The 23,212-nt window shown below is 51.8% G+C and overlaps 2 protein-coding genes across 2 annotated transcripts; both read right to left on the reverse strand.

Moving 5' to 3' along the window:
• Nucleotides 1–470: 470 nt before the first annotated feature.
• LOC130704823 (39S ribosomal protein L32, mitochondrial-like) lies at nucleotides 471–4,255 on the reverse strand. Its single transcript, XM_057528389.1, has one exon. It carries the CDS (start codon nucleotides 1,336–1,338, stop codon nucleotides 784–786), a length of 555 nt encoding a protein of 184 aa, XP_057384372.1. The 5' UTR covers nucleotides 1,339–4,255; the 3' UTR covers nucleotides 471–783.
• Nucleotides 4,256–4,428: 173 nt separating this feature from the next.
• NUAK2 (NUAK family kinase 2) lies at nucleotides 4,429–22,116 on the reverse strand. The gene is made up of 7 exons (XM_007182798.2): nucleotides 21,827–22,116; nucleotides 13,187–13,307; nucleotides 10,384–10,535; nucleotides 9,964–10,029; nucleotides 7,931–8,050; nucleotides 7,247–7,379; nucleotides 4,429–6,567 (listed from the first exon to the last, which is right to left on the reverse strand). Exons 1-7 carry the CDS (start codon nucleotides 22,070–22,072, stop codon nucleotides 5,504–5,506), a joined length of 1,902 nt encoding a protein of 633 aa, XP_007182860.2. The 5' UTR covers nucleotides 22,073–22,116; the 3' UTR covers nucleotides 4,429–5,503.
• Between the last annotated feature and the right edge of the window lie 1,096 nt (nucleotides 22,117–23,212).

Raw genomic sequence — 23,212 nt, forward strand, 5'->3', positions numbered from 1 at the left:
CCTGGCTATTCTCAACAAGCAGCCAGAGGAATTAACAAAAAAAATCCTTAGTCAGATTACGCCATTCCTTTTGCTCTAAATTTCCCACTGGCTCCCCATTTCACTCAGAAAAAAACCATAACCTGTGTAATGGCTCACAAGGCCCTAGGTGCTCTACTCCCCGACCCCTGCTGCCTATCTTGACCCTCTCTCTGCTACTTTCTCCTTCACTCACTCTGTTCCAGCCTCAATGGCTGTTTTTGTTTTTGTTTTTTTTTAAAGTGCCACACAAAGGCAATTTTAATTTGCTAAAACAAACAAACAAAAAAAACCAGACAAAACGAACTTCTTCTTACTGCTACATCTACCATCTTAAAAAAGCGACACCCAGAATTTAAATAACCTATTTTCAGGTGTTACTTAAACAAAAGCATTTGTGTAAGTATTCTTGTAAGAAAAACCAGTGGCAAACAAACAACACCAGAGCCTGGACGCATAATTCTGGCTACGAATTTTAAATTAGGTTTTATTTTTCTGTCCTGAAAATTCTGTTTACTAAAACTTCATAGTATAATAGAAACAGACACATAAATCCACTGAGCCTCTGCATAAACAAACATTTTCAGACTTTACTCCTGATGCATTCTTCAAATTACCCACAAAAAACTAACTGCTTATAAAGAATGTTTTAGGCTATGCTGATGATTTAAAAACAAGCACACAACCAACATAAAAACAAAGAATCTTCCTCTTTTTCAGGAGAAACGTCTTATGTGAAGTTATCCTCTCGAAACATGTTTGGTGTCAATTCTGGGTGAACCAGGATGGCCGCTTCCGTTCTCTCTCAATGATCCTCTTGCCCTGATCTTGCTTGGAAGGTGTCTCCCCCAAGTACAGCACCATGGTCTCCACGGTAGGAGCCTTGAAAGGGCCTCCCTCTTGCTTCTCTATCTGTCGTCTGATTTCCGCTGTCTCTTTACACACCTTCTCATAGCAATAGCCACAGAGGACGTGTTTCTGTTTCAGGTGACCACATTCAGGAGAAATGTCTCTATTGTTCTTAACTTTAATAAGCTTATGAGGGTTTCTTCTCCTACACCTGTTAACTTCAATGCTGTGTCTGTTTTGGGGAGCTGCCATCCAAAAGATGCTCTCCAAGAAGCTGGAAATCTCCTTACTTCCATTGGTATCATTTGCTGGTTCTGTAAGTATAGCTGGACCTTGGACCGCTAATGCTGGTCCCCATTGAAGACTGGGAAAGCCTGGCTGGCTTTGCCGAAGTTTCCGCTGCAGCTGCTCCCAACATTTCCGGAGGAGTCCCTGGGCTGCGGGCCACGGCAGAACCATCACCACCGGCATGGCAGGCGCCGCGTTGCTCGCCCGAAAACCACAATGGCTGTTTTAGAACTTGCCTGACCTGCTCCCACCTTAAGGCATTTCTATTGTCTGTTCCCGCCACCTGGAACACTGTTCCCCCAAATATCTATGTGGTTAGCACCTCCCTCCTTCAGGTCTTTGCACAAATGCCACCTTCTCGATGAGTCCTTCTCTGATCACCCCATTTTAAAACGTTATTCCCTGTCCACTTCCCATTCTCCTCATGCTTATGACCTGTTAATATACTATATAATTCACCTATTTACTATATCTATTGCTTTGTCTATCTTCCTCCACTGGAATGGAAACCCCATAAGGGTAGAGATTTTTGTCCGTTTTGTATACAACTGTATCCCCCCAACCGCAGTCTCCTCTTAAAAATGCCCAGGCTCCTCAGCTAGCCCTTTGTCCTGGGTTCATCACGGTCCAGACATGCTCTGGCTGTCAGTGAGTCTCTGGATTCTGACTTGCAGAGCTGAGCAGAAGCTCTAGTGGGATGTGGGCGCTGTGTCATGCGGGGGACTGTTGCAGTGCCATTTCCCCTTCCCACCAGCCCATCAGAAGGTCCAAGGCAGCCTGACTGGATGGGGTCTGGGGAGAAGGGAAGGGCTCCTCCTGACATGCCTGCCGTGGGGGTCTCCCCGCTCTGCGCAGAGGAGCCTCGGTACTACCCAGTGAGGGGGTTTCCACTCAGGGACAGCCTGGATGGACTTGTCCCAGGAAAGGGCTGAGGGTAAGGTGAGAATTCTGACCAAGACTTTCTTGTCTTGGTTTCTGAAGGCCCTTTCCTGTCTCCCAAAGTTGCCCCCGGTGGTTGTCTGGGTTATTCACATTCCAGAAGCACTGATGTGGCACTAAATATTCCTAGGGCTCCAGCCTTCCCCCCCTGGGGCCCAGAGTCATCTCTTTGAGCCTGCTTTCTGGAATGTTTTTGGTATGAAGCATCCTGGCAAGTGAGGGGAAGCTCCGTGCAAATGGAATCCCTGAGCCTGGGTCTCTAGGGGCTGGAGTAATAGACATTCTCTTCCCACCCAGAGTCTCTTTCCCCAGCGGGCTTCCGCCACATCCATGCCCTCTCCTGCCCACCCCTCCCAGCCCCTGGCTTGGAAGAGGTTAAGCAAACAGACCTCAAAGAGGACAAAGATCTCAGGACCAAGTACCTTTGCATCCCCTCCTCTTCCTAGAAATCCACCCCGCCAGCAGTGCTAGTAGGATGGGCTGCAGGGGCTTGGCGTCCCTTCTCTCCTCCCGTCCTGTCTCCCCACGCTAGCTTCTCCGTGTTCTCACTCACCCTTTATTTCCCAGCTCCCTTTTGGGGCTTTGGAGGTAAGGGGAAGGCATTTGGGGCAGAAGGAATTGCCGTACTCCTTGTGCCTGGACAAGAGTGTGGCATGTAATAGTGTCTCAATGAGTATTTGTAGTTCCATTCACTGATATTCTCCCAACTCTCCAACCCAATCTAGTTTAAATGAGCCCCCCATCGCCCACTCCGCTAAGATTTGGCATCCCTCAGACCTGGATTTGAGTTGAGTTTTCCCACCTGCTAACTAGGCAAGTTACTTTATGTTTTTGAGTCTCAATTTCTTCCTCTGTGACCCAAGAATGATTAAAAATTGTACCGAACTAACAAGGCTTTCCTGGGCATTACATAACATATCAAGTGTTTGATACGTAAGCACTTAATAAATGGTAGCCCTGTTATCTCCTAAGCTGCAATTCTTCTTTCTCATCATCCCAACTCCCCTTCAACATTCTCTGAACTAAAAATTTTTCTGTTGAATTTTACTTATTTTTATGCATGCTGGCTTGCTGTTCAGTCTGCAACCTCTCTGAGGTTAGGATCTTATGCGTTGCGCCAGAAACAGAGCAATTACCTCTGTCTTCCACGGAGCTTAGCACACAATAGGGCTTGATTCCTGAGTCAATGAATAAATGAACACAGTTAACTCCACATCTGAACTCTATGCTTCTTGGGTAAAGACCCTCCCTTATATTTTTCCTGTGTCTACCCACAGTCTAGCCCAGAGCTCCAGCACTCAGTTGGACCTGCCTTGTTTTCAAGTGGTGGAGCCTCGGGGCTGCAAGAGCTTTGAAAAGTCTCCATGAAAAGGCTGGAGGTGGGAACCCCATCACCAGGAGACATGGAGCCTTTTCAAAATTATCAGACTGAAATACCCCATTTGTAGCCTAAACGGTTTCTTGTTTACTCTCCCATCCTGATCCCATAGTTGCCTGGCCTCCCCACTTCTTCCCCAGACTCAGCAACTTTGCCAGCTCCCCAGATGCAGGGACGGGGAGGGCAGTGCAGATGCTCCACACCGGCAGGCACCGAAGGCTGGCAGGAGGGCAGGTGTACGGGGAGCAGACTGTTTGGGGGCCTGCGAACACCAGAGCCGGGTGAGGTATGGGGGAGGGAGCCTGCTTGAAGCTGGAGCCAGCCGGCTGCCCGCCTGCACTTTGTCCTTATCCTCCCTTTCATCCTAGCCCTCAGAGCCTGGGAGTTTCTCAATGGAGCGGGCGTCCGGGGAATGCTCTGCAGGGGGTGGAGAGGGACGGCCAACGAGGGGGGCATTCCACGCATTCTTTACTTCCTCTAAGCGTCAGGCGGTTGGGGGGCGGAGTGGGGAGCAGCTGCCTGCATTGGAGGGAAAGGGATTTCTTTGGAGGGAGAGAATAAAGGCGGTGGAGGTGCCTACAAACAGCAGGGGACGGAGCTAGATGGGGGAGGGATGGGAGAGAAGGGGGAAGGGTGGGGGCAGGGCTGTATAATCTGCCAAACCCAGTTCTTTAGTGCTAAAGGCAGGAGGAGCAAATTGGGACCCTCAGCCCAGGGCACCCTCCCTGCTGTGTGTTTACAAGGGCAGAACCGCTGATGGAGGTATAACAGGGAGTCCTTTGGAGCTAAGAGCTCGGTTTTTGGTGTGTGTTTTGTTTTTATTAAGCAGGTTCTCTTTTTCCCACCTGTGAGAGCCCAAGGGAGTGTGTGTTAAGAGAAAACTTGAAGACCTGTGCCCCACTTCCCCAAATAGAACCACAGAAGCTATTTTCCAATCATCGTTCTGGTTTTTAATGGGGTGGCTCTTTCTAGCCACCACAGAAGGGAAGAGGGACCATCAGGTAGATAGAATCAGGGCGTGGAGTGAGGGAGCCAGAGACCCCTTCCAGATAGTGCGATGGGACATGTAGATTTATAAAAGCCCCCCGGCTTCCCCTTGATCAGTAGGGAATCATTGCAAAAATATCTCCCTGTACACAAAACTTAGATGTCATAGTGCGTTTCCCCAGAACATAGTATTCACATTATTGAAAACAGTAAGATTCACTATTTTAAAAATGCAGAGCTGAAAACATAAAAATAAATAAGAACATTCTAGGCCCTGAAAGCCCAGAGAAACAGATACATCCATTCTCAGTAGCAGGAGCAGCTTGGAGGCTAGAGAAGTTCAGAGTCTTTGAGGTCCAAGGTGGGGTCCAGGGGAATCTGGGCCCCTTGAGATGATGTCCAATAGCAGCCTGAGCCTTTTCAAGTCTTTTAGATTCATAGCAGCGACTCCAGGAGGCTTGGGCCAGGTTTGGAGGATGTGAAAGGGGAGAGAACCTTTGAGGAAACAGAGGCTGTGTTCTTTTACTGCTCAGATAAATAAGGAAGGGCACACTCTAGAAGACCATTCCCAGGGCACCCCAGGCACATTAGGGGGTGCCACACTCCAGTTTGAGTGGTCGGCGGAGATGGGAATGTGTATGTGAATAAAGAGTTTCCATCCCCACCTTGGCAGGAAGGTACCAGGCACAAAACTTACCCTTTATAGGAGCTGGGCGCTGAGAGCGCTCTTTCCAGCTCTCTGTGGCCCTACTATGTGTACGAGAAACAGGCAACCTGGACTCAGCCTTGGGCCTTCCTCTCTACTTCTCTACTCATTTCCCTTCTACTACCTTCTTGGATCCATGGGGCTGAAGACATTGAACCTTCAGTGCACTTCACTTGCCCATTTCCCACATCCAGCCCTCCCCAGGGCTCAATTGCAAACCATCTCAGCCTTCTGGGCTGGGATGCTGGTCCTGGGAGGCAGGGAGGAAGGCAGTTTCCCCTCAGGGTGCAGCCAGCTGCATCTTAGAGCTAGCCGGGATGGGGCAGTGCCCCCCACCTTCAGCTGAGCTTTGAGCAGACCCCCAGTGCCTGCTGGTAGGCCTCTGTCACCTCCGGGCAGTTCTTCAGGGAAAAACAGCTATCCCCCAGGGGGTCCTGCCGCCAGCACCTCAGGCCCCTGCTCCCAGGGCCCTCTGAGGGGGGCTCCTCAAGCCCCATGAGGTTGTCCACAGACACACAGCCCCGCAGTGGGGGCTCAGGGAACCGTTCGGGCAAGTCTAGCTGGTCAAAGGACTCAGAGGACAGGATGCTGTCCTCACTCACTGCCCCCGAGGGGCGGCTGGCCCGGGCTGGAGGGTGAGGTGAGGCCAGTTCATCCAAAGAACCGAAGGTGGTGTGGGTTGTGAGCTCCAGGGCCGCGTGGGAGAACTTGCCGTTGTGTTTGAGGATGCCCTTGCGATGGCGCAGCAGCCCTGAGGCTTGGGGGGGCGTGTGCTCCACGGCGTCCCCACTGACAAACACGTCCCCTGCATCCAAGAGCTCCCCAGACTCACTGGGTTCAGGAGAGGAGTAGTAGCCGGATTCCCGCTGGCGAGACTTCTTGAGGATGCCCTTCTTGGGGAGCAGGGGGGCAGCCTGTCCTGGGCTCACAGGGACGGGGCCAAGCTCAGGGCCCTCCCTTGCCCCTTCCGAGGAGGTTGATGCCTTCTTCTTGAGGATGCTTTTCGGCAGCTTGAGGTTGCCCTTGCCAGGGCGAGGGGAGGTGTCAGCGGCTGGGTCCCCCTGGAGAGTCTGGGCCATGTCATTCTCTTTGCGGGACTTCTTGAGCGAATGCTGGCGCTCCAGGCCAGGGGCGAGACTCCCGCCTCCAGGCGCATGCTGCTTGAAGAAGCTGCAGACCTTGGCCCCGTTCTCCAGGAGGGGGCGGGAGGACCGCCGGAGCCAGTCAGCCACGGAGGCCCGGCCAGAGTCGCTGCCGGTGTGCCTTCCCTCGTGCAGACCTTCCTGCTCCCCGACACGGGTGGCATAGCCCCAGTTGACCCACCAGTGACTGGCCACATCCTCCAGGGTGGCCCGGCGGGTAGGGTTCACCATTAATAGCCACCGGATCAGGCCACTGGCGTCTAAAAGAAGAAGAAGGGTTTCAGATCCATAGCCATGAGCATGGGCACCCACAGTCCCCCTCACTGGCTTACCCCCATGTGTGCTAAGACACTGCTCACTCCTGTGTCAGATATGCCACTCCCACCTAGGGCTCCATATACGCCGCAGCCCAGGCTGGCTCCCCAGTCTCCAGCTTTCCTGGATTGACTGTCGATTTCCTCTTCCATCCCACCACCCCTCAGGACCACAGCCATGTTTATGTGTTAGTGTGTATCCCCCTTTGCTCCACTGACATGCAACCCTCGGAGAGTAGGGACTGCTCAAGAGTAAACCAAGGTCCTCACACCTTTCTTCTCGCCTTATACAGCGTACGTGAAAGGACAAAAAGATTTCTGAGGACAAGGACAAAAGCAGTAGGAAATGAGACAATTGTAGCAAAGAGGATCTAAGTTAGACCTTAGGAAGCACTTTCCAAATATGATAAAGCTTGCCCATAAAGGAAGGAAGGAGCTATCCCTTCCTTCCTCGGAGGTCACAGACATAGGAGGCAAAGAGATGACAGCAGGAGTTGAGGTGGAAGGTACACTCCATCTACAGTGGGCTGCCCTCTTCACTTTACTGTCACTGTTTAATTCGTGCCTCAGGAATTAGCAAAGGACACCCAGCACCTAGATGAGAACACCTACACCTCTCACTCACCAGAGGGTTTAGGCGGCTGCCGGTAGGCCCCACTGCTGATCTGTTTCACCAGCGTCTTATGGTCCTGCCCATCAAAGGGCATGGAGCCGTGCACCAGGATGTACAGGAGAACACCCAGGGACCAGCTGTCCACCTGAGGGAGAGAGAGGATCAGCCAGGACTTCCTCATGCCACAGGCTAGAGGGCTTCCAGCCTCACCTTCAATACCGTGGGGAAAAGGGACCCCATGCTGGAGAACTCAGAGCCCAGTGTATCTGAGGACCACCTCCTTCTAGTACCAGAGGCAGAGAGGGTGACACTGCAGAAGGCACTGAGGTTCATGGGGAGAGCTGTTGTCATTTGCCTCCCCCTGGGAGAAGCAGCCACAAACACAAGATCAGTGACGAGGTCATCCCTTCTGGGCCAGGAGTGGTGGCTATGACAGATGCCATCCCTCCAGGGAGGCTGGCTGGGGCTGGGAAAGGTAATGGGAATGTGGAAGGTGAGGGGCCCAGAACCAGACTGGGGGTCAGAAGACTTAAGCTCTTGTTCCAGTTTTGCCACTCCCGCTAGAGACCCGGCCACACACTACTTTGGCGGGGAAGTGAGTTCTGTGATCTGAGAAAGGGAATAACTAGAAAACTAGCTCATCCCTCTCTCAGGATCTAAGCTGAGGCAGGCTGGCAGAGGAGTCCAGACACTCACCTCTGGGCCCGTGTAGGGCTTCCCATTGACGATTTCGGGCGAGGCATAGAGGGGGCTCCCACAGAATGTCTGCAGGAACTTGCCTTGGTGGTAGAGGTTGGACAGGCCAAAGTCAGCGATCTGCAGAATTGGGTCAAACACAGGCAGGGGTCACACCAAGGCCTGTGTTGTTCTATAGCTCCTGGTCTGCCCCCCACCAGACCCCGGGGAAACCCAGGCCCTAGCAGGAGGAAAGGGTGCCCATGACCCCTACCCCATACCAGGCACCACCAACACAGCTCAGGCCCTGGAAGAAAGAGCCCTTTGGAAGTTGTGTCAATGAGGAGAGCCTGGGCAGAGGTGTGCGGGAGCTCCAGGGTCCTCACTGTTCCCCAGGCCCCTTTGCTCACGCTGTACTCTACTCCAGGGATGCTCTCTCTGCCTACACACATCCTCCTGACCCAGCAAGCCCACCTCCTCCAGGAAGCCTTCCATTGCCCTGAGATCTCCTCCTCCCATGAAGCCCTACAATTTCCAGTGGCTCATGGTAGCCCCTGCTTGTCAGTTCCGTCTCCTCATACTGCCACATCAATATGCTCCCCATGCCGACCTCCTGCCCCCACCCCTCCTGCAACTCCTAGCACAGCTGTGACTCATGGGTGGGACTCATGGCCACTTATTGACTGAAGGAAGAGTCTACCAGTTGGAGGGGGACAGACAATGTCTCATGCCAATGCCATGAACCTCAGAAGCAAGCTACCCCATGACTTGGGCTTGGGCTGCCCTTCCCATCAAAGAATACATCTCTCTGCCCACACCCGGACAGGAACATGGTGGCAGGACTGGGGTCAGCCCAGTAAAGCTGAGAAGCAGTACTGAAGGAAGAACAAAGATTACGGCCATGGTTATAGCCCAGGAGAAGGGATCTTCTTACAGGACTTCCTGAGCCCTCTGATATTGAGGGTTTGAGGGGCCCCAAGCCCATCTTCTCATTCCTCAGAAAGACCCTTCCGCCAGCTATCCTCAGACAAAGGCTGAGGCCAATGCCCTTTTGCTCCCAACCTCTTCATCCCCAGCAGAGGGTCATGTGTGCCCAGGGTGGGGAGAAGTTGTTTATGAACTCTGGCTCCTTCATTTATGGGTTTTATTGCCCTCCTATCAAGCAGTTATCAGTTGAAGCCTATAATGAGGCAGATGATTGGTGCAGATGGGAAAGTTCGTGCCTGCCTGGGTTGTGTGGATTTATTGGCTCTGGCTTCCCCCTCCCTGGTCAACATCAAAGAGAGCCCCACCTACTCCGGGAATTGGTAAGGAAAATGAACTCAGTGCCAGGGCGCCTCAGGGCACAGGTCAGGGGTCACTGGGGAAAGGACTATGATCTGGGTTCGGGAAGATTCTGAGGAGGGTCCGACTGCAGAGTCAGAGCCCTTCCAGGTATCTGCAGGGGCCAGCCCTTGCCATCTCCCCTTCCAGCCCTGAGACCTGAGTTTATCACATCAACCTGAACTTCTCAGGGCTAAATTTAACTACTTAGACACGGGAATTCAGCAGCTGCAGAAAGCAGGAAGCTGGCTCTGGAGTGCTTGCTGTGGTGAAAGGTGCTAAAGGGCTACCTAATTGCGGCAGATTAAAGTGCGCATGCGTGCGTGTATGTGCATGCATGCAGGTGGGGAGAACTCAGGCCATGGCCTCTCCATGCCAGTCCCAAGGCCGTGAGCAGAAGCCAACCTTAGATCTAGACTACTTCAGCCTTGTGACGTCAAGAGCACTGGTCAGGGAGTCAGAAGACTTTGGTTCTAGCTGAGGCTCAGCAACTCGCTAGCCATGGGACCTTATGCAAATCACTGCTTATCGTAAGGCCTCAGCTTTCAATCCATAGAATGAGGTACTGAAATGGATGATGGCTAAGGTCCTTATCAGTACCCATATAAGAGTCTGAGCTTTGCTCAACTCCTTCTGGAACCCCCTAGGGGCTTAGAGATGCTTGGCAAGGGACAGTGTAGACAGGCTGGGGAGGGGGAGAGAAGCAGCTTTAAACAAGAAGTGAGGCTCACCTTGATATTTCCATTGGCATCTAAGAGGATGTTCTCCAGCTTGAGATCCCGGTGGACAACCCTGTTCTGAAAGAGGGAGGGATGAGGGTCAGGGGAAGGCCACCAGGGAGGGAAGGACATGAGGACCTGGTCTGGACAGTGAGGGAAACACAAAGGGGGCCGAGTGGGGGTGAGCACAGGTAGGCTGGGAGGCCCATCTTTACTGGTACATACTACAACAAATCATGGTCCTTCCAACCCCAGCCAAGAGACTTGAAGCCAGAGACACCAACGTTCCCTAGGCTGAGTCCAGAATTGAGTCTTGCCTCTTTCGATCTCCCTGTGTGATCCTGGACCAGTCATGAAATCTCTCTGGTGAAACCAGCCCCCGAGCCCCAGGGACCACCCCCTCAGCACAGGGCTGAGGCAGGTGCCGCTCACCTGGTGGCAGTAGTGCACGGCGGAGACAATCTGCCGGAAGAAATGCCTGGCTTCGCGCTCGCTGAGCCGCTGCCGCTCACTGATGTAGTCATATAGGTCGCCCCGGCTGGCGTACTCCATGACGATCACGATCTTGCTGCTGTTCTCAAACACTGGGGCAGAGCAAGGCAGGAATGTCAGGCCCCTCCAGAGTGCACTGCTCCCCACTAGGGAACACGTATCACTCCCAGGCCCCCAAACCAGACAGGACCTCCCACCAGAGACATCTGCTAATGAGGCAGGACAGTGCCCTTTGATGCTCCCAACACCTTCCAGTAGCAACGAATTAAGGCCAAGGGAACTGGCTCACCCTCCCTTTCCTTGGAAGTTCAGGCTTCTGAGGATTCTTAACACTACCCTGCAAATTCTGAGACATCACTGGATGAGAATGAAAAATCAGGCTCTCTGGTTCAGAATCCAGTACTTTTTTGCCTCGTGACCTTGGGCAAATCTCTTCTAGATACATCAGTAAGAACGTAGGTTTGGGATTTGAATCCTGGCCCCATCATTTACTAGCTGGGTGACCATGGCAAGTTATTCAATCAGTGTGCCTCAGTTTCCTGATTTGAAGAGGGATAATGATAGCAACGTCACAGAGCTGGGGCGAGAAATAGATAAAAGTTAGTCACAGCTCTCAGGCTGGCTGAGCACGCTGGTGTGGGCTCTGACATACAAGCAAGCACTCAATAGACTGTACCTACTGTTATATTTATTATCAGCATCCTCATGCATAAACTTGAAAAATAATGCCCATAATAATGCCTGACTCGAGGCTCAGAAGAGGGATAAAAGTATATGAAAGTGCTTTGTAAACTGTAAAGTACCATGGAGAGCTGAGATATTTATCACCCTTAACATCTTTGACTTCCCGTCCAGAATATCCAGGCTGGGGCTTTGTACATAGAAACGATCAATAAATATTTGGTAATTAATTGACTGGCTGGGCTCCTGGCAGTCAGCCTACTCCAGCCGGCTCATCTCCATGTGAGGGAGGGGTCCTATGGCCACCTCAGGCCTTGTCTTGCCTCCTGGAAAAGTAGAGAATGGCTGGTTCACCAAACTGGCCCTTCAGCAGGGTGTGTGTCAAAACATGTATGTCTGTGACATTGCATCTTTGTGTCAAACGAGTCCTATGAGTTTGGCTTGCTCAGCCAGCCCCAGAGAGATTACTGTCTAGCCTGTGAGAAGGAGCTAAGAGAGGAGGCTTCTCCCAAGAAGAGTCCCAGCTCCCAGGCAGTTGGACACATGGCCAGGAGGACTGTGCTTTTTCCTAGGGGAGCACAGTGGCCCAGACTGCTGGGGGGTGCCTAGCTGAGGTTCCACCCCTGTGGTTCTCCACATCTCTGCAGGATGTGTGCAAGCCTTGTGCCATAAAACTGGGGGTCAGGAGCCAGCCCGGGCACATTTTGGAGAGCAGCTATGTTAGAAGTCAGTTCCTAGGACTGCAGCCTTCCCCCCAAGTCCATATCTCTTAAAGTCTGTGGATGGGGATGGATCTGGGGGCGCTCTACCAGATACACAGTAACTATGACACCCCAACATCTGCTGAATCTGAAGGTGCAGTAAGTAGCAGCTACAGCCTAAGCTTCAGAGCTCAGTTCCCACACCTAGCTGTAGATATGGGTGGGGGGAAGAATTCACACACACACACACACACACACACACACACACACACACACACACAGCCCAATCACCAAGCTTAGCCTGGCTTAACCAATACTCTGTCATCTGCCCACTCCTCCCTGGGGGAAATAAACAGAGAAACAATTAGCCTTCCAGCCACCTGCCGGGGCTCCTCATGGGACAGGCTCAGGCCACAGGGCCATGTCAGTGGCTCTGCCCTTAGTCTTCCCCTAAAGGGAACTTGAGAGAGGAGACCTCTCTTCCTTCCTACCAGGAATATTCAGACCGAGGGCAAAGCCACAGGCTCCCTTCCCTCCGTCCTGCTGCTCCTGCCATTCCTCGCTTCCTGTCCAACTGATATTATGTAAAGGCTGGAAGCAGACAGGTGTGTGTGGGAGGCTGCTCCCGCTCTTTCCCTCATCACCCTCTCTTGCTTACTTTGTTGTCTGGGTCACAGGGAACAGGGCAGCTGTAGTGGAAAGCCAGCACTGATGTCAGAGCAAGAGGAGGCTTCAAGAGACGAGAAGTAGGAGCCAGCCCCATGGCGGGAATGATTCAGAGGACAGGAGGCCTGGCTCTTGGATGTATGAAGAAAAACAGCACCCACACACCTGAGACAGGTGCAGGTCCCCGTATGTTCCAGCCTCCCCCAGATTGCTAAGGATCTCATTGGTCTGGGGAGACAGTGTTCCAGTACAGAAAACCTAAGAACAAAAATGCCTACAATCTGTGGAGTTCCTCCCATGAGCGGAGCACTTGGTGACATTTAATTTGAATTCTTTTTTCGGCAGTGCCACAGGGCATGCGGGATCTTAGTTCCCTGGCCAGGGATCAAACCCGTGCCCTCTGAGGTGGAAGCTCAGAGTCCTAACCACTGGACCACCAGGGAATTCCCTGGTGACATTTAATTTGATCTTTGCAACAACCCTGTGATGTAGGTGGGATTATCCCATTTTACAAAGGAGGAACTGAGGCCCAGAGACTAAATTAAATTAGTTGCCCAAAGTCACATAGCTGGGTTTCAAATCCAGCTTTTGCCCAAGCCTAAAGCCTGTGTCTTTTTTACCTCTGTGTCATTTGTTCCGACTGGACACACACAAACACACACACACACACAGCTTCAAATGCTCCGCCTCTGTACCTTCGTGGATGGCAATGACGTGGGGGTGGTTGAGTGATGACATGATCTCAATCTCTCGCCGAATGTGCATCAGATCTTGCTCATCTTTGATTTTGTCTTTCTGGATCAACTTGATGGCCACCTGGGAGCAGAGAATGCAGGAGAGTGAGGAGAAAGGTCTGGCAGGTAAAGGTGTCCCTGAGGACACTCTGGGAGCCCTGACCCTGGTGATCTGCCTACAGCTGCTACAAAGGCCACAGCGTGCACCCAGAGAAGCCTCTCCATCCTTCACTGGGGCGGGCAGCAGAGAGGCTGGAGGGAACCTTTTATGTTATATATGTTTTACCACACACACAAAAAAATCACCCAAAAACATTATGAAAAAAATGCTAGTCTCTTCGGTCTAGGTTAGTAATGTCTCTCCCCCAGCAACAAACAAACAACTAGACAGTTAAACAGAGTCCTCTGGGCTTTGCTAGCTTGTCCATAAAGGTGAAAATGCCATTTAAGGATTAAACTCTCTGGCTGGTACATGTGGTGGGTTCAGGAAGGGTGGAGGGAGGCAAGAGGAAGTGGAGAATGAACTGCCAAGAAGCAGTTTAAGCAAAGCTCTTAGAGGCTAAGGCAGCTCGCCCCCTTCTCTGTTCTACTTCACTGAGCAGCGATGGTGACAGAGTACCAACGGCGCATGCAGTGTGGGGAAGACACCGCGTGGTGAGTCAGGGGACCTGGGCCCTCCAGGCTCTGTGGCTGTGCTCACGGGCAAGGCCCATGCCCTCCCCCAGCCTCGTTTTCTGTGAAATAAACAGGCTGGACTAAGATGTCTGGGGTGCTTTCCTGCTTTGACTCTGTGAAATGACCATATAAATGCCCCAGGGCCCTCGGAGGCTACAACGCTGGCAGCAGGTGCTGGGCGGGTATGGGGTGGGGGTGTCACAGGGCTGGTCAGTTCCCAACAAGTCCTGTCCAAGGACACAAATGGTAAATATAAGACTTCCCCTTCATAGGAGCCGGGCAAGTTATGAGAAATCCCAAGGCACAGGCTGAGGAAAACAGTTTCTCATTCATTTCCCAGGAGGGTTCGCCTCCCCTCAAGGTTCAAAAGGAGGCAGAAAAAAGGGAACCCAGAGCCCAAGGGGCGGGGCCGCTAATCCCCCTTTCACAGGGCTCTGGAGGCAGACAAAGGCTTCCGGCTCCGCTCCGGACCGCGGGCCTCGGGCCTTCGTCCCCCTCAGACAAGAATGCGGAACAGCCGTAATCCTCTAAGAGGAGCAGCTCACAATGCCCTGGGCCTGGTCACCCCGGCAACGGGCCAGGGATGGCGTGCCCTCCACCCCGCTCCTCTCCTGGAGCTGCATCCATGAAAGAGTGGAGGCCCGGCTCTCTCGCCCTCCCAGAGCAGGGCAGGCAGGACAATGGCAGCAGGAGGGATGGTCACCATGGAGTCTCCTGCCCAAGCCCCTGGAGGGGCCCACGCTGCAGCTGCAGGGGCCGGGCTGCGCCTCAGGCGCTCTCTTCACGCCCCCCACCCCTTCTGCTCCAAACCACCCCAATGAGCTAAGCAGAAAAATCCCTGGCTTAGAATTGACCAGGGGGTGGGGATGGGGGGAAGGGGCTTAAATCCTCCTCCAACCAGCCTGGAGCTTGGTTCCTGAACACCTCTCCATACCCTTTTTCTCTCCCTGAAGGGGAGATTCTATGGACTAGTTCTTTTCTCTCTGAATTCTTTGTTTTAAAAATCAGACAATACAGTGAAGCTTCAAGACAACTCCTGTTGCTCCTAATTCCAACCCACTAGAGCCATTAAAGTCTCTCCTACATAGAAGCTCCAGAGCTGCAACTGTCTTGATATATCAGATAATGTTCTAATAATTTTTCAGTTATGAATTATCACTGCAGAAAAGAAGTATGGTCTTATAACTGCAAAAAATGAACTCTAGGTACAAATGAAAGAGAGTTGTCATTTGTACATGAGGACACACCAATCCAGTGGCAACTGAACATGTTTGCCAAGACTTTAAAGGCTATGATGATAATAAATATGAACATAAATGCCTGCACTGAAACGTAATTGCATTACTTGGTGGTGGGGCTCAGGGCAGGCTACCCCAAACTGTCACTTTGGCATGTGGATGATTTCGAGCTGAAGACAATGAAGGCTCAGCAGACTCAAGAAGAGCTTTTTATCCCTCGCTGAACTGCATGAAAGAATTTAGATAGGAGGCTTGTACCAGAGAGAGAGCTATTAGCAGAGATAACTTTTTTCATCAGGAAGACTTATCTGCATGGCCCAGCAAACATTTATCTACCAAGCATTTGCTCTTCCCATCTTTCTGTGAATTGCCTTCCTCCCCTTTCAAGTGCCAGACCCCTACCCCCTTCTCCTTAGCTCAGGATGGCATGTAAACCTCAACTGCCAGACTGTTGGGGAGCCCCATATTTGGGGGGGTTCCTGTACATGTGAAATTAAATTTGTTTTTCTCCTGTTAAAAAAAAAATCAGACAATAGATAAAATGCCATGAGCTCTTCAGATAAAGGCCCATGAAACTGAATTAATAGATAGTAAAAAAAAAAAAAATCACATGTAAATCACATACCTAGATAATGAAACAAATATCTGAGAGCTTAAGATACACACATATGCAAAAACTAGGCATATCTTGGATGTACAATAGTACACACACAAACATATACAATGAGATAAATCATCGTGGGCTAGGGAGCAGAGCTCTAAAGAAGACAAGGCCTAAAAGAAATGAGGTTTCAAAAAAATAAAGGGCTCTGAGGGGTGCTAGAAGGAGTCCCTGCATGGGTAGAGGGTGTACAAGTTAGATCCTGAGATCTGTTTCTTTCAACTCTGGAAGCCTACGGTTTAAAATCAGAATTGTTCATCCTCAGTGGACAGTTCCGTCCTCCTGCAAGCTCATGCTCTGGCCTCAGGGGGTGAGGTCAAGGACCGCCCCCCCCCCCCATTGTCTGTATTAGGTCTTAGGAGACCACAGCTTGGCTGGCACTTCCCAGGAAAGAAACAAGTTATGTCATCAGGCCTCCACCAGTCCCCAAGCAGGTGACAGACAAGAAGAGCCATGTATCACTGCCCTGGTGGGGCTGGGCCACTGTTCCCCCACCTATCCTAGTCCCACTGGACAGACCTCAACTGTTTACTGGTGAACACAAATCACAAATAAATATTTATTTGTTAAGTCTTTGGGCTGATCCCTGACTGATGGGACCAGTGCCCAGATAAGACTTTCTGCCCTTTCTCCAAGGCATGGGTGGAGAGTCAACCATGTTTATGAGAACTCATTTTGAGGGACCTTTGTTCTCATCTGCAAGATAGTTGAGCAACCATTCTTTAGAATTAAAATATAGTGACTAGAGGAAAGGAAGAGAAAAACAATCGCTGAATGGATCACCCAGAGGTAGGAAGGCCACCTCCCTGGGGACAATCCTGGGTCATCCCGTAGAATTATTAATAGTGCCCCCTTTTACTCCACAAAGTATTCAAGTTGAGATGTTATATTATACGGCCACCCTACTCAGAGGGGGCAGGAAACCGAGGCACAACAATGAGAATATAAATGTGAACACCAGATCAGTGGAGGGGTGTCAAGAGCCCAGGTATCTAGTCTTTATTTGCCCCTTTGGAGCTACGTAACTCAAGACAAGTCACTTAAATGATCCGGTTAACTGGCCTGGCTAGTTTTAATGTCCTCATCTGAAAAATAAAAGGACATTTATTCTCCAAACATTTGCTGAATGCCTACTACGTGCCTGGCGCTATGGTAGGTGTTGGGGATTCAGACAAAAATTGGATAGTCCCCGCGCCAAGGCCCTCGGTCCAGTCTAGTGTGATGAACATGACGGTTGAGATCCCTGCATGCCCAGGGGCTCCAGAAGCACTGGAGAGCTTCCTTTGCCTGGAGGAGCAGGGCAAATCACCCCTGGGAGAAAACTCTGTTTTAGATCTTGAAGGAAGAGTGGGGTTTGCCAAGCCGAGGCGGGCAGGCCTTTGAGGGGGGCAGTGCAACAAGGGCATTTCAGGCAGAGAGAAAGGTTTGAGCACAAGCCAGAAAGAAAGGAAAGGAACTATATACGAATTTGCACATTAGGATCTCTAAGCTCCCTTCCAAACTCTAGCATTCTCTGCTGAGCTTCTTCAGAAATGGGTCACGTGCTACTATGCCAGGAAGGTGCTAGCCAAGGATTGTTATAATAGGTTTATTCAGAGGCCCCATGCTATATCTATGTTTACCTGTCTGAGCAAAATTCCTACTGATACCAGCCCAGTGATTTTCTTGCCCCTGTGGCCCTGCATGCTGGAAAGGCAGCAGGGCTAACTCCTTATCCCATTTTGCAAATGGCAAACACTAAAGTCCAGAAAGGTGACTCTTCCGAGGTTCCTCAACATATCAAGGCTGTCAGGACCCAAGATGGAGGGGTGTTGCCTGGAGAAGCCACCACCTCAGAAGACAAAAGTTCCTTGCAGATGCTCTGCCCTGCCTCCAGCTCCCTGCTTCCTACCCCTGGAGAAGGGAATGCCCCACACCCTGCCATGGGCCAGGCTGTGCAGTACCACCAGCCACCCTTATCCCACTTACAGATATACAAAGACGTTGGAGAGATGGGTGCTGGGGCTCAATTGGTTAAACACTACCTTCTCTCCTCCCAGTCCCCACAGGAACTCAGATCAAGAATAATCTGGGTTCAGGAGAGGATGGCAGAAAGGTCTTAGAAAAAGAAGATCTAGAGGTACTGGTTTCAGGTGCCGGGAGAGAGGGTACAAGCTGGGCATCTCTGGTCATAGCTATCACCCAGAGTTGGAGCCAAGATCCTTGACTCCTTTTTGGCCTTTCACGGAGCAGCTGCCTCTGGGAGGTGGGGCAAGGAGCTGGAGGATGACCCATTTAGATAATGGAGGAGAGGTTGGGCTGGGCTGGCCAGGGCTGGCAGAGTGGGGATGGCTCACCATCCCACCAAGCCTGCCAGAGAACCAGGCTGGGAGCAGGAATGGGCTCCGAGGGGAGGCTGAGCTGCTTCCCCTAAACCCCATGCTGCGCCCACCCTTTCTTTGCCCACTCTGCCAGGCTGCCAGGCAAGGTGCTTCCCTGCCCAGCCCTCTTGTGTGGTTTGGCCAGAGCCCAAGGACAAGAGTCACCTGCAGCTGGAGTCTCCCTCCCTGCTGCTGAGCAGGCAGGTGCAGGAGGAGCTGGGAGGCCAGCATCACACAGAAGAGGCCTCTGGCAGCTGGCCAGGCGGAAGCCCTTCTCTGGATCAGGGGCTAAAGGAGAGACTGGGACTTTGAACAAAGCAGAGACCAAAGGGCTTAGGGAAGCTGAGCACAAGCCATTCTCTTGCTCAGGGCAGGACAGACCCAGGGTGGGGGGACTCTCCCTCCCCCAGGAGAGGGAGGGTAGGACCTCAACAAAGCCAGCCTTGCTGGGATAATAACACTGTGTGTGTCAGCTACTGTGCTGAGCACTTTACATATATTATCTTATTTAATCCTATGAGGACCACACGAGGTAGGAATTATTATAATCCCCACTTTACAGATGAGGAAACTGAGATACACAGAGGTCACACGGCTGGTAAGCAGTGGAGCCAGGATTTTGAATGCTTGCACTCTGATGCCGAGCTGAGCAGTCTTCCTGACAAAGTAAAAGCCTTGAATGTAGTGTAGCTCACCTACTCGGGATCTCTCGACGCTGTCAGTATGTATGGGGGTGGGGGTTGTTCCCAGTGACTCCTCCCACCCTCAGCGTGCCTGGAGCTCTGGGAAAGGCAGTCGGAGCTAGCTGTTGGAATGACAAAGCACACTGAGGCAAGCCTGGGCTCAGCCCAAAGCCAACTCCCAGTCCAAGACTCAGTATTGGTCATCTAGCGCCTGGGGTGGTCAGGTCAGGAGCCTATGTTGCAGGCATGCCACTAACCAGCCACAGGACATGTCACCTTCCCTCTCTGGGCCTCAGTGTCCCCATCTGTCAATGAAGGAATCAGACCATCTCAGTCACTTTCAAACATTTTGAAATCCCACGCAACAATCCAATATATGAGACAGAAGTACCCCTGCCCCAGATCACTGTCCCCTTGGACTCCCCTGTGCTCCTCATGGAGTACAAATTCCATGCAGATCAACCTAAAGGCTTTGGGGGACGCCACCGTTCCAGGGACCCTAGCAGGTGTTTTTCTTTTTAGGGGAGGGGTGGTCAGGAGAGCTGCGAGAGTCAAAGGAGGAAATGCCATGTGGATACCAGGAGTGTAGTCAGAGCTAGAAGATCCAGAGCAAATATTGGTTTTTCCTTTAATGCCCTCCTGGAGGAGCCATTAGTCCTGCCCACCTGCCCCTCCCTCCGGACAATCACATCTGGCCCCTGAGACTCCTATCCAGGCAGGGTGGGAATGCGAAATGTGGTGGAGAGAAATTGAGATGGAAGTCACCCAGCGGGCTTTCCTCTGAACCCTCAGTTCACTTTGAGGGGAGGTTGTGGGCACCAGGTTGGTCTCTCTTCAGGGAGGACAGTGAAGAGACAGGAATGGGGGTGCGGTGGGGGGAAGATTCCTCTCCAGAATTTTGAGAAACCATTAGCAGCGCGTAGAGCTGCTCTCCAAGGAGGAGGGAGACCCTGAGCAAGCTCCCAGCAGAAGTACAGGGTGGTCTATGGATCAGGGAGCTTTAGGGTAGGTTCCACTCCTCCTGATCTTGGCTCCCTGCATACAACAAGAGACATGAAGCCAGGGAGCACCTTCTGAATTCTCTCTGTTCTGATGTAATAAGAGCTGGAATCTCTGCCTACAGCCACTGAGGTTTGAAAACTGAAAGCTGGTTTATCTCATTCCAGAATCAATGATCTCTCCTTTTCTCTCTTTCACACACACACAGAGACACACATGCGGTGACCCAGGTCAAGAGCTTAATTGGATTTCTGAACTTCATTCTCAGTTTCCAGGCCACCCCAGTCCCCCCAATCCAGTCTGCCCCCCAAAAGAGGCAAGAGCCACAAGCAGCTATTTTCCAGCTGAGCCCCTGACAAAGCCTGGGCCCAGCTGTCTCCAGCCTGGAGCCTCACCGGGCCCTCACACTTTATAGAAAGAGAAAGAAAAGGAAAGCCAGGAAGTACATGATTGCCCAATAGCTGTAACCTGGCAGCAGGCAACTGGGGACCGTGCCAGGTGTTAGCAGGAAAAACATACTCGGTCCTATTGATGAGGCCATAATCCACTCCCTTTCCCCAGCATCCACTCTCCTTCACCAATGAAATGACTTCTTGAATTTCAAACCAGCTACTGGCTGCAAAAGCAAACAATCTGGGGAGGTAACTGCTGCCATAGCTGATAGGGCAAACCATGGCCATCCACGCAGGCACACACACATACATGCACATCTCATAACCAGCACCCAACTGGATTTGGCAAAACAATCCCTAAACCACCTGCCCTAAAAGGCTTGTTAAAATACAGAGTATTTAGGGCCTTCCCTGGCGGTCCAGTGATTAAGGTTCTGCGATTCCACTGCAGGGGGCACAGGTTTGATCTGCATCCTGATTCCGCATGCCAAGCCTGCAGGGCGCAGCCGTCCCCCCAAATACAGGTTATTTGGCCCCATCCTACACCTTCAGAATAAAATCCTCTGGGTGTGGAACTAGAGGAGAAGTATTTTAAACAAGCACCCAGGTGATTCCTAGGCACATTAAACTCAAGTTTGGGGACCATTGTTAACTTTTGGCAAAACTGCTATCCCTTCGGAGCTGGCCTTTTCAAATATAAATACCAGTTCTCATTGCGGGTTCTATTGTCAGCAACAATTTAAATTCATATTTGTATCTCATTCAAACCTCATAGCAGCTGTGAGGGAGGCTGTGTTTTCTTCATTTTTGCAGAAGGGGAAACAGAGTACAGAGATAAAGTAAATTACACAAGGTACCACAGATTACTACTACTATACACACACACACACATCCCAAATGAACAGGACACATACCTGAAAAGGCCCCAAACCCAAAGGTATCTTGGGGCACAGTGGATGTTTCACCAGAGCCTGGTTTCACATTTACCAGAATTAAAAACCCATCATAATGAAACTCTGACTCAATCTTAGACCTGGAAAGGACCTAAATGTCAAACCCACCCGCGCCCCCCGGGAGGGGGTGATATCTCCACAGTATGCTGGGCTGCCAGACTATTAGAACTGAATTGAGGAACTGGACACTTCATTCACTTTTTCATTCAACTACACACATTTACTAACCCCTTGCTAAGATCAGGTGCCTTCTACTTCCTCTTCCCATCCCACTCTATTGGATAGTCTGTTACAAGCAAAATTCCACTTAAGTCTCATCGTCTTTAGGAAGCCTTCTCATCTCAGGACACTTTTCGTCCTCTGTGCACCCCGCCTCACTTATTTGGCAATCATCACTTGCTAACCGGAGTTGGTGAGGTTCTCAGGTCCACGACCATTGTCCCTACAACCATGGACAGACAAATCTACAGTGAACACTACCAGCACCCCATACACATACGCAACCTCACCGCGGTAAAGACTGAATGCGGGCAACTCCACCGAGCAAGGCACTAGCTCCCGGCCCACCCTCCATCACCCGCCTCCTGGGGCTAAGTCCCGAGCCCGGCCGGCTGGCGCCGCGAGAGGGAGCCGCACTCACCAGGCGCCCCGAGCTCTCCCGCGCCTTCTTCACCTTCCCGTAGGTCCCCTTGCCCAGGGTCTCCAGGAACTCGTAGCGGTGTCGCAGGTTGTGCTTGTGGTGGTGCCGCTTCACTGCCTGCTTCTTCATTAGGGGCTTGGGCGACTTGAGGAGCCCGTCGGTCAAAGGCCGAACGATCTCCGCGGCCAGGGCAGCGGTGGCCGAGGGAGCCGGGCCGAGGCGCCGGGGAAAAGCCAAGGACTCCATGGCGAGCAGGTGAGCGAGGGCGGAGGGGGAATCGGCTGCGCGGAGAGAGCTAGAGCCCGGGGTGCCTGCCCACCCCCGGCGCGAGAATCCACAGCCGCAGCAAAGCGCGCAACCAGGCGCCGAATTCCAAGTTGTTATAAACGCCGTGAAGTAGAGGCTCTGGCCACACCCCCCGGCGCCCATTGGCCTGATCGCCGGCGGCGCGTGACCAGGGCCGCCAGCGTTGGCTTGCCGGGTCCCCAGCTCCGCCTCCTCCCGGAGCGGCTGGGAAAGGTGTCAATGGAGCCCCGCCCACCTGGGCCCCTGAGGGGCAGGCAAGGGGAATACCTTACGCCAGGGGCGGCTACGCGGGGCGGGGCGGAGATGTTGGGGGGTGTTGAGGGGGGGTTGGGTGAGTGGCGGCGGGGGTTGATACCACTGGGGTCCAGAAATTTTGAGGGGCCCTGGAACAGCTCTTGCCCCTGAGAGGCTCTTGGTCCTGGTTAGAGGCACCTGTTGTCTTTCCATTGTGCTGTTCTCAGTTAGCAAGGGGCAATCTGACAGTACTAGAGGTCACCAAAGTATTTCCCCATCCTGAGTAATTTGCTTCTCTCAAGTCAAAATCTGTAAAGTCGCTTGACCACTTCTTTAAGACCATAAGGAGGAAGGAGGGATGGAATGGGATGGAGGCAGACTGTCAAGTTGGAGGGCTAGGGGAGAGCTGTTTCAGGGTTCTGTATTCAGCTGTCTTCAGTTGGATCAACCTTAATTGTACCCCAGAAATGCAGTTCTGGAAAGTTCTTACTTCTTCAGCAAATAAGGCTCTAAGTTTGAGTGGGTCCCTCAAGATGTGGTGGAATTTACGAAGCATTGGGAGGAGGTGGAGAGAAACAAAGGGAAACATTCATTCATTAAAAAATATATTACACTCACTCCTACTATTTAACTTGTGTCCCTAAACCTGTAAATAGCTGCCCACTCAAGTTTTCCTTTCTGTGATTTTGGAGCCAGGTAGGTCATGACATATGCCTTGGTTTTTAAGGCCTGGAGCAGAATCCCCAGGTCCAGAATCCCCATACTGAGTGTCATTTAGAGTGAAATGAGAATATCTACAGGCTCTCCTCCATCTAGATGTGGAGTGTAATGGGGAGAAAGGAACAT

The sequence above is a fragment of the Balaenoptera acutorostrata genome, chromosome 1 (genome assembly GCF_949987535.1).
Source record: "Balaenoptera acutorostrata chromosome 1, mBalAcu1.1, whole genome shotgun sequence".
Classification (NCBI taxonomy): domain Eukaryota; kingdom Metazoa; phylum Chordata; class Mammalia; order Artiodactyla; family Balaenopteridae; genus Balaenoptera; species Balaenoptera acutorostrata.

Bases quoted from the DNA above. Each gene is read 5' to 3' on its own strand.
- NUAK2 (XM_007182798.2), bottom strand. From the start codon at position 22,072: ATGGAGTCCTTGGCTTTTCCCCGGCGCCTCGGCCCGGCTCCCTCGGCC. The intron at 13,308-21,826 runs GTGAGTGCGGCT...CTCTGCTCCCAG, and splicing joins GGGAGAGCTCGGGGCGCCTG to GTGGCCATCAAGTTGATCCA. The intron at 7,380-7,930 runs GTGAGTGTCTGG...TCTCTCCCTCAG, and splicing joins AGCCCTACACGGGCCCAGAG to GTGGACAGCTGGTCCCTGGG.
- LOC130704823 (XM_057528389.1), bottom strand. From the start codon at position 1,338: ATGCCGGTGGTGATGGTTCTGCCGTGGCCCGCAGCCCAGGGACTCCTC.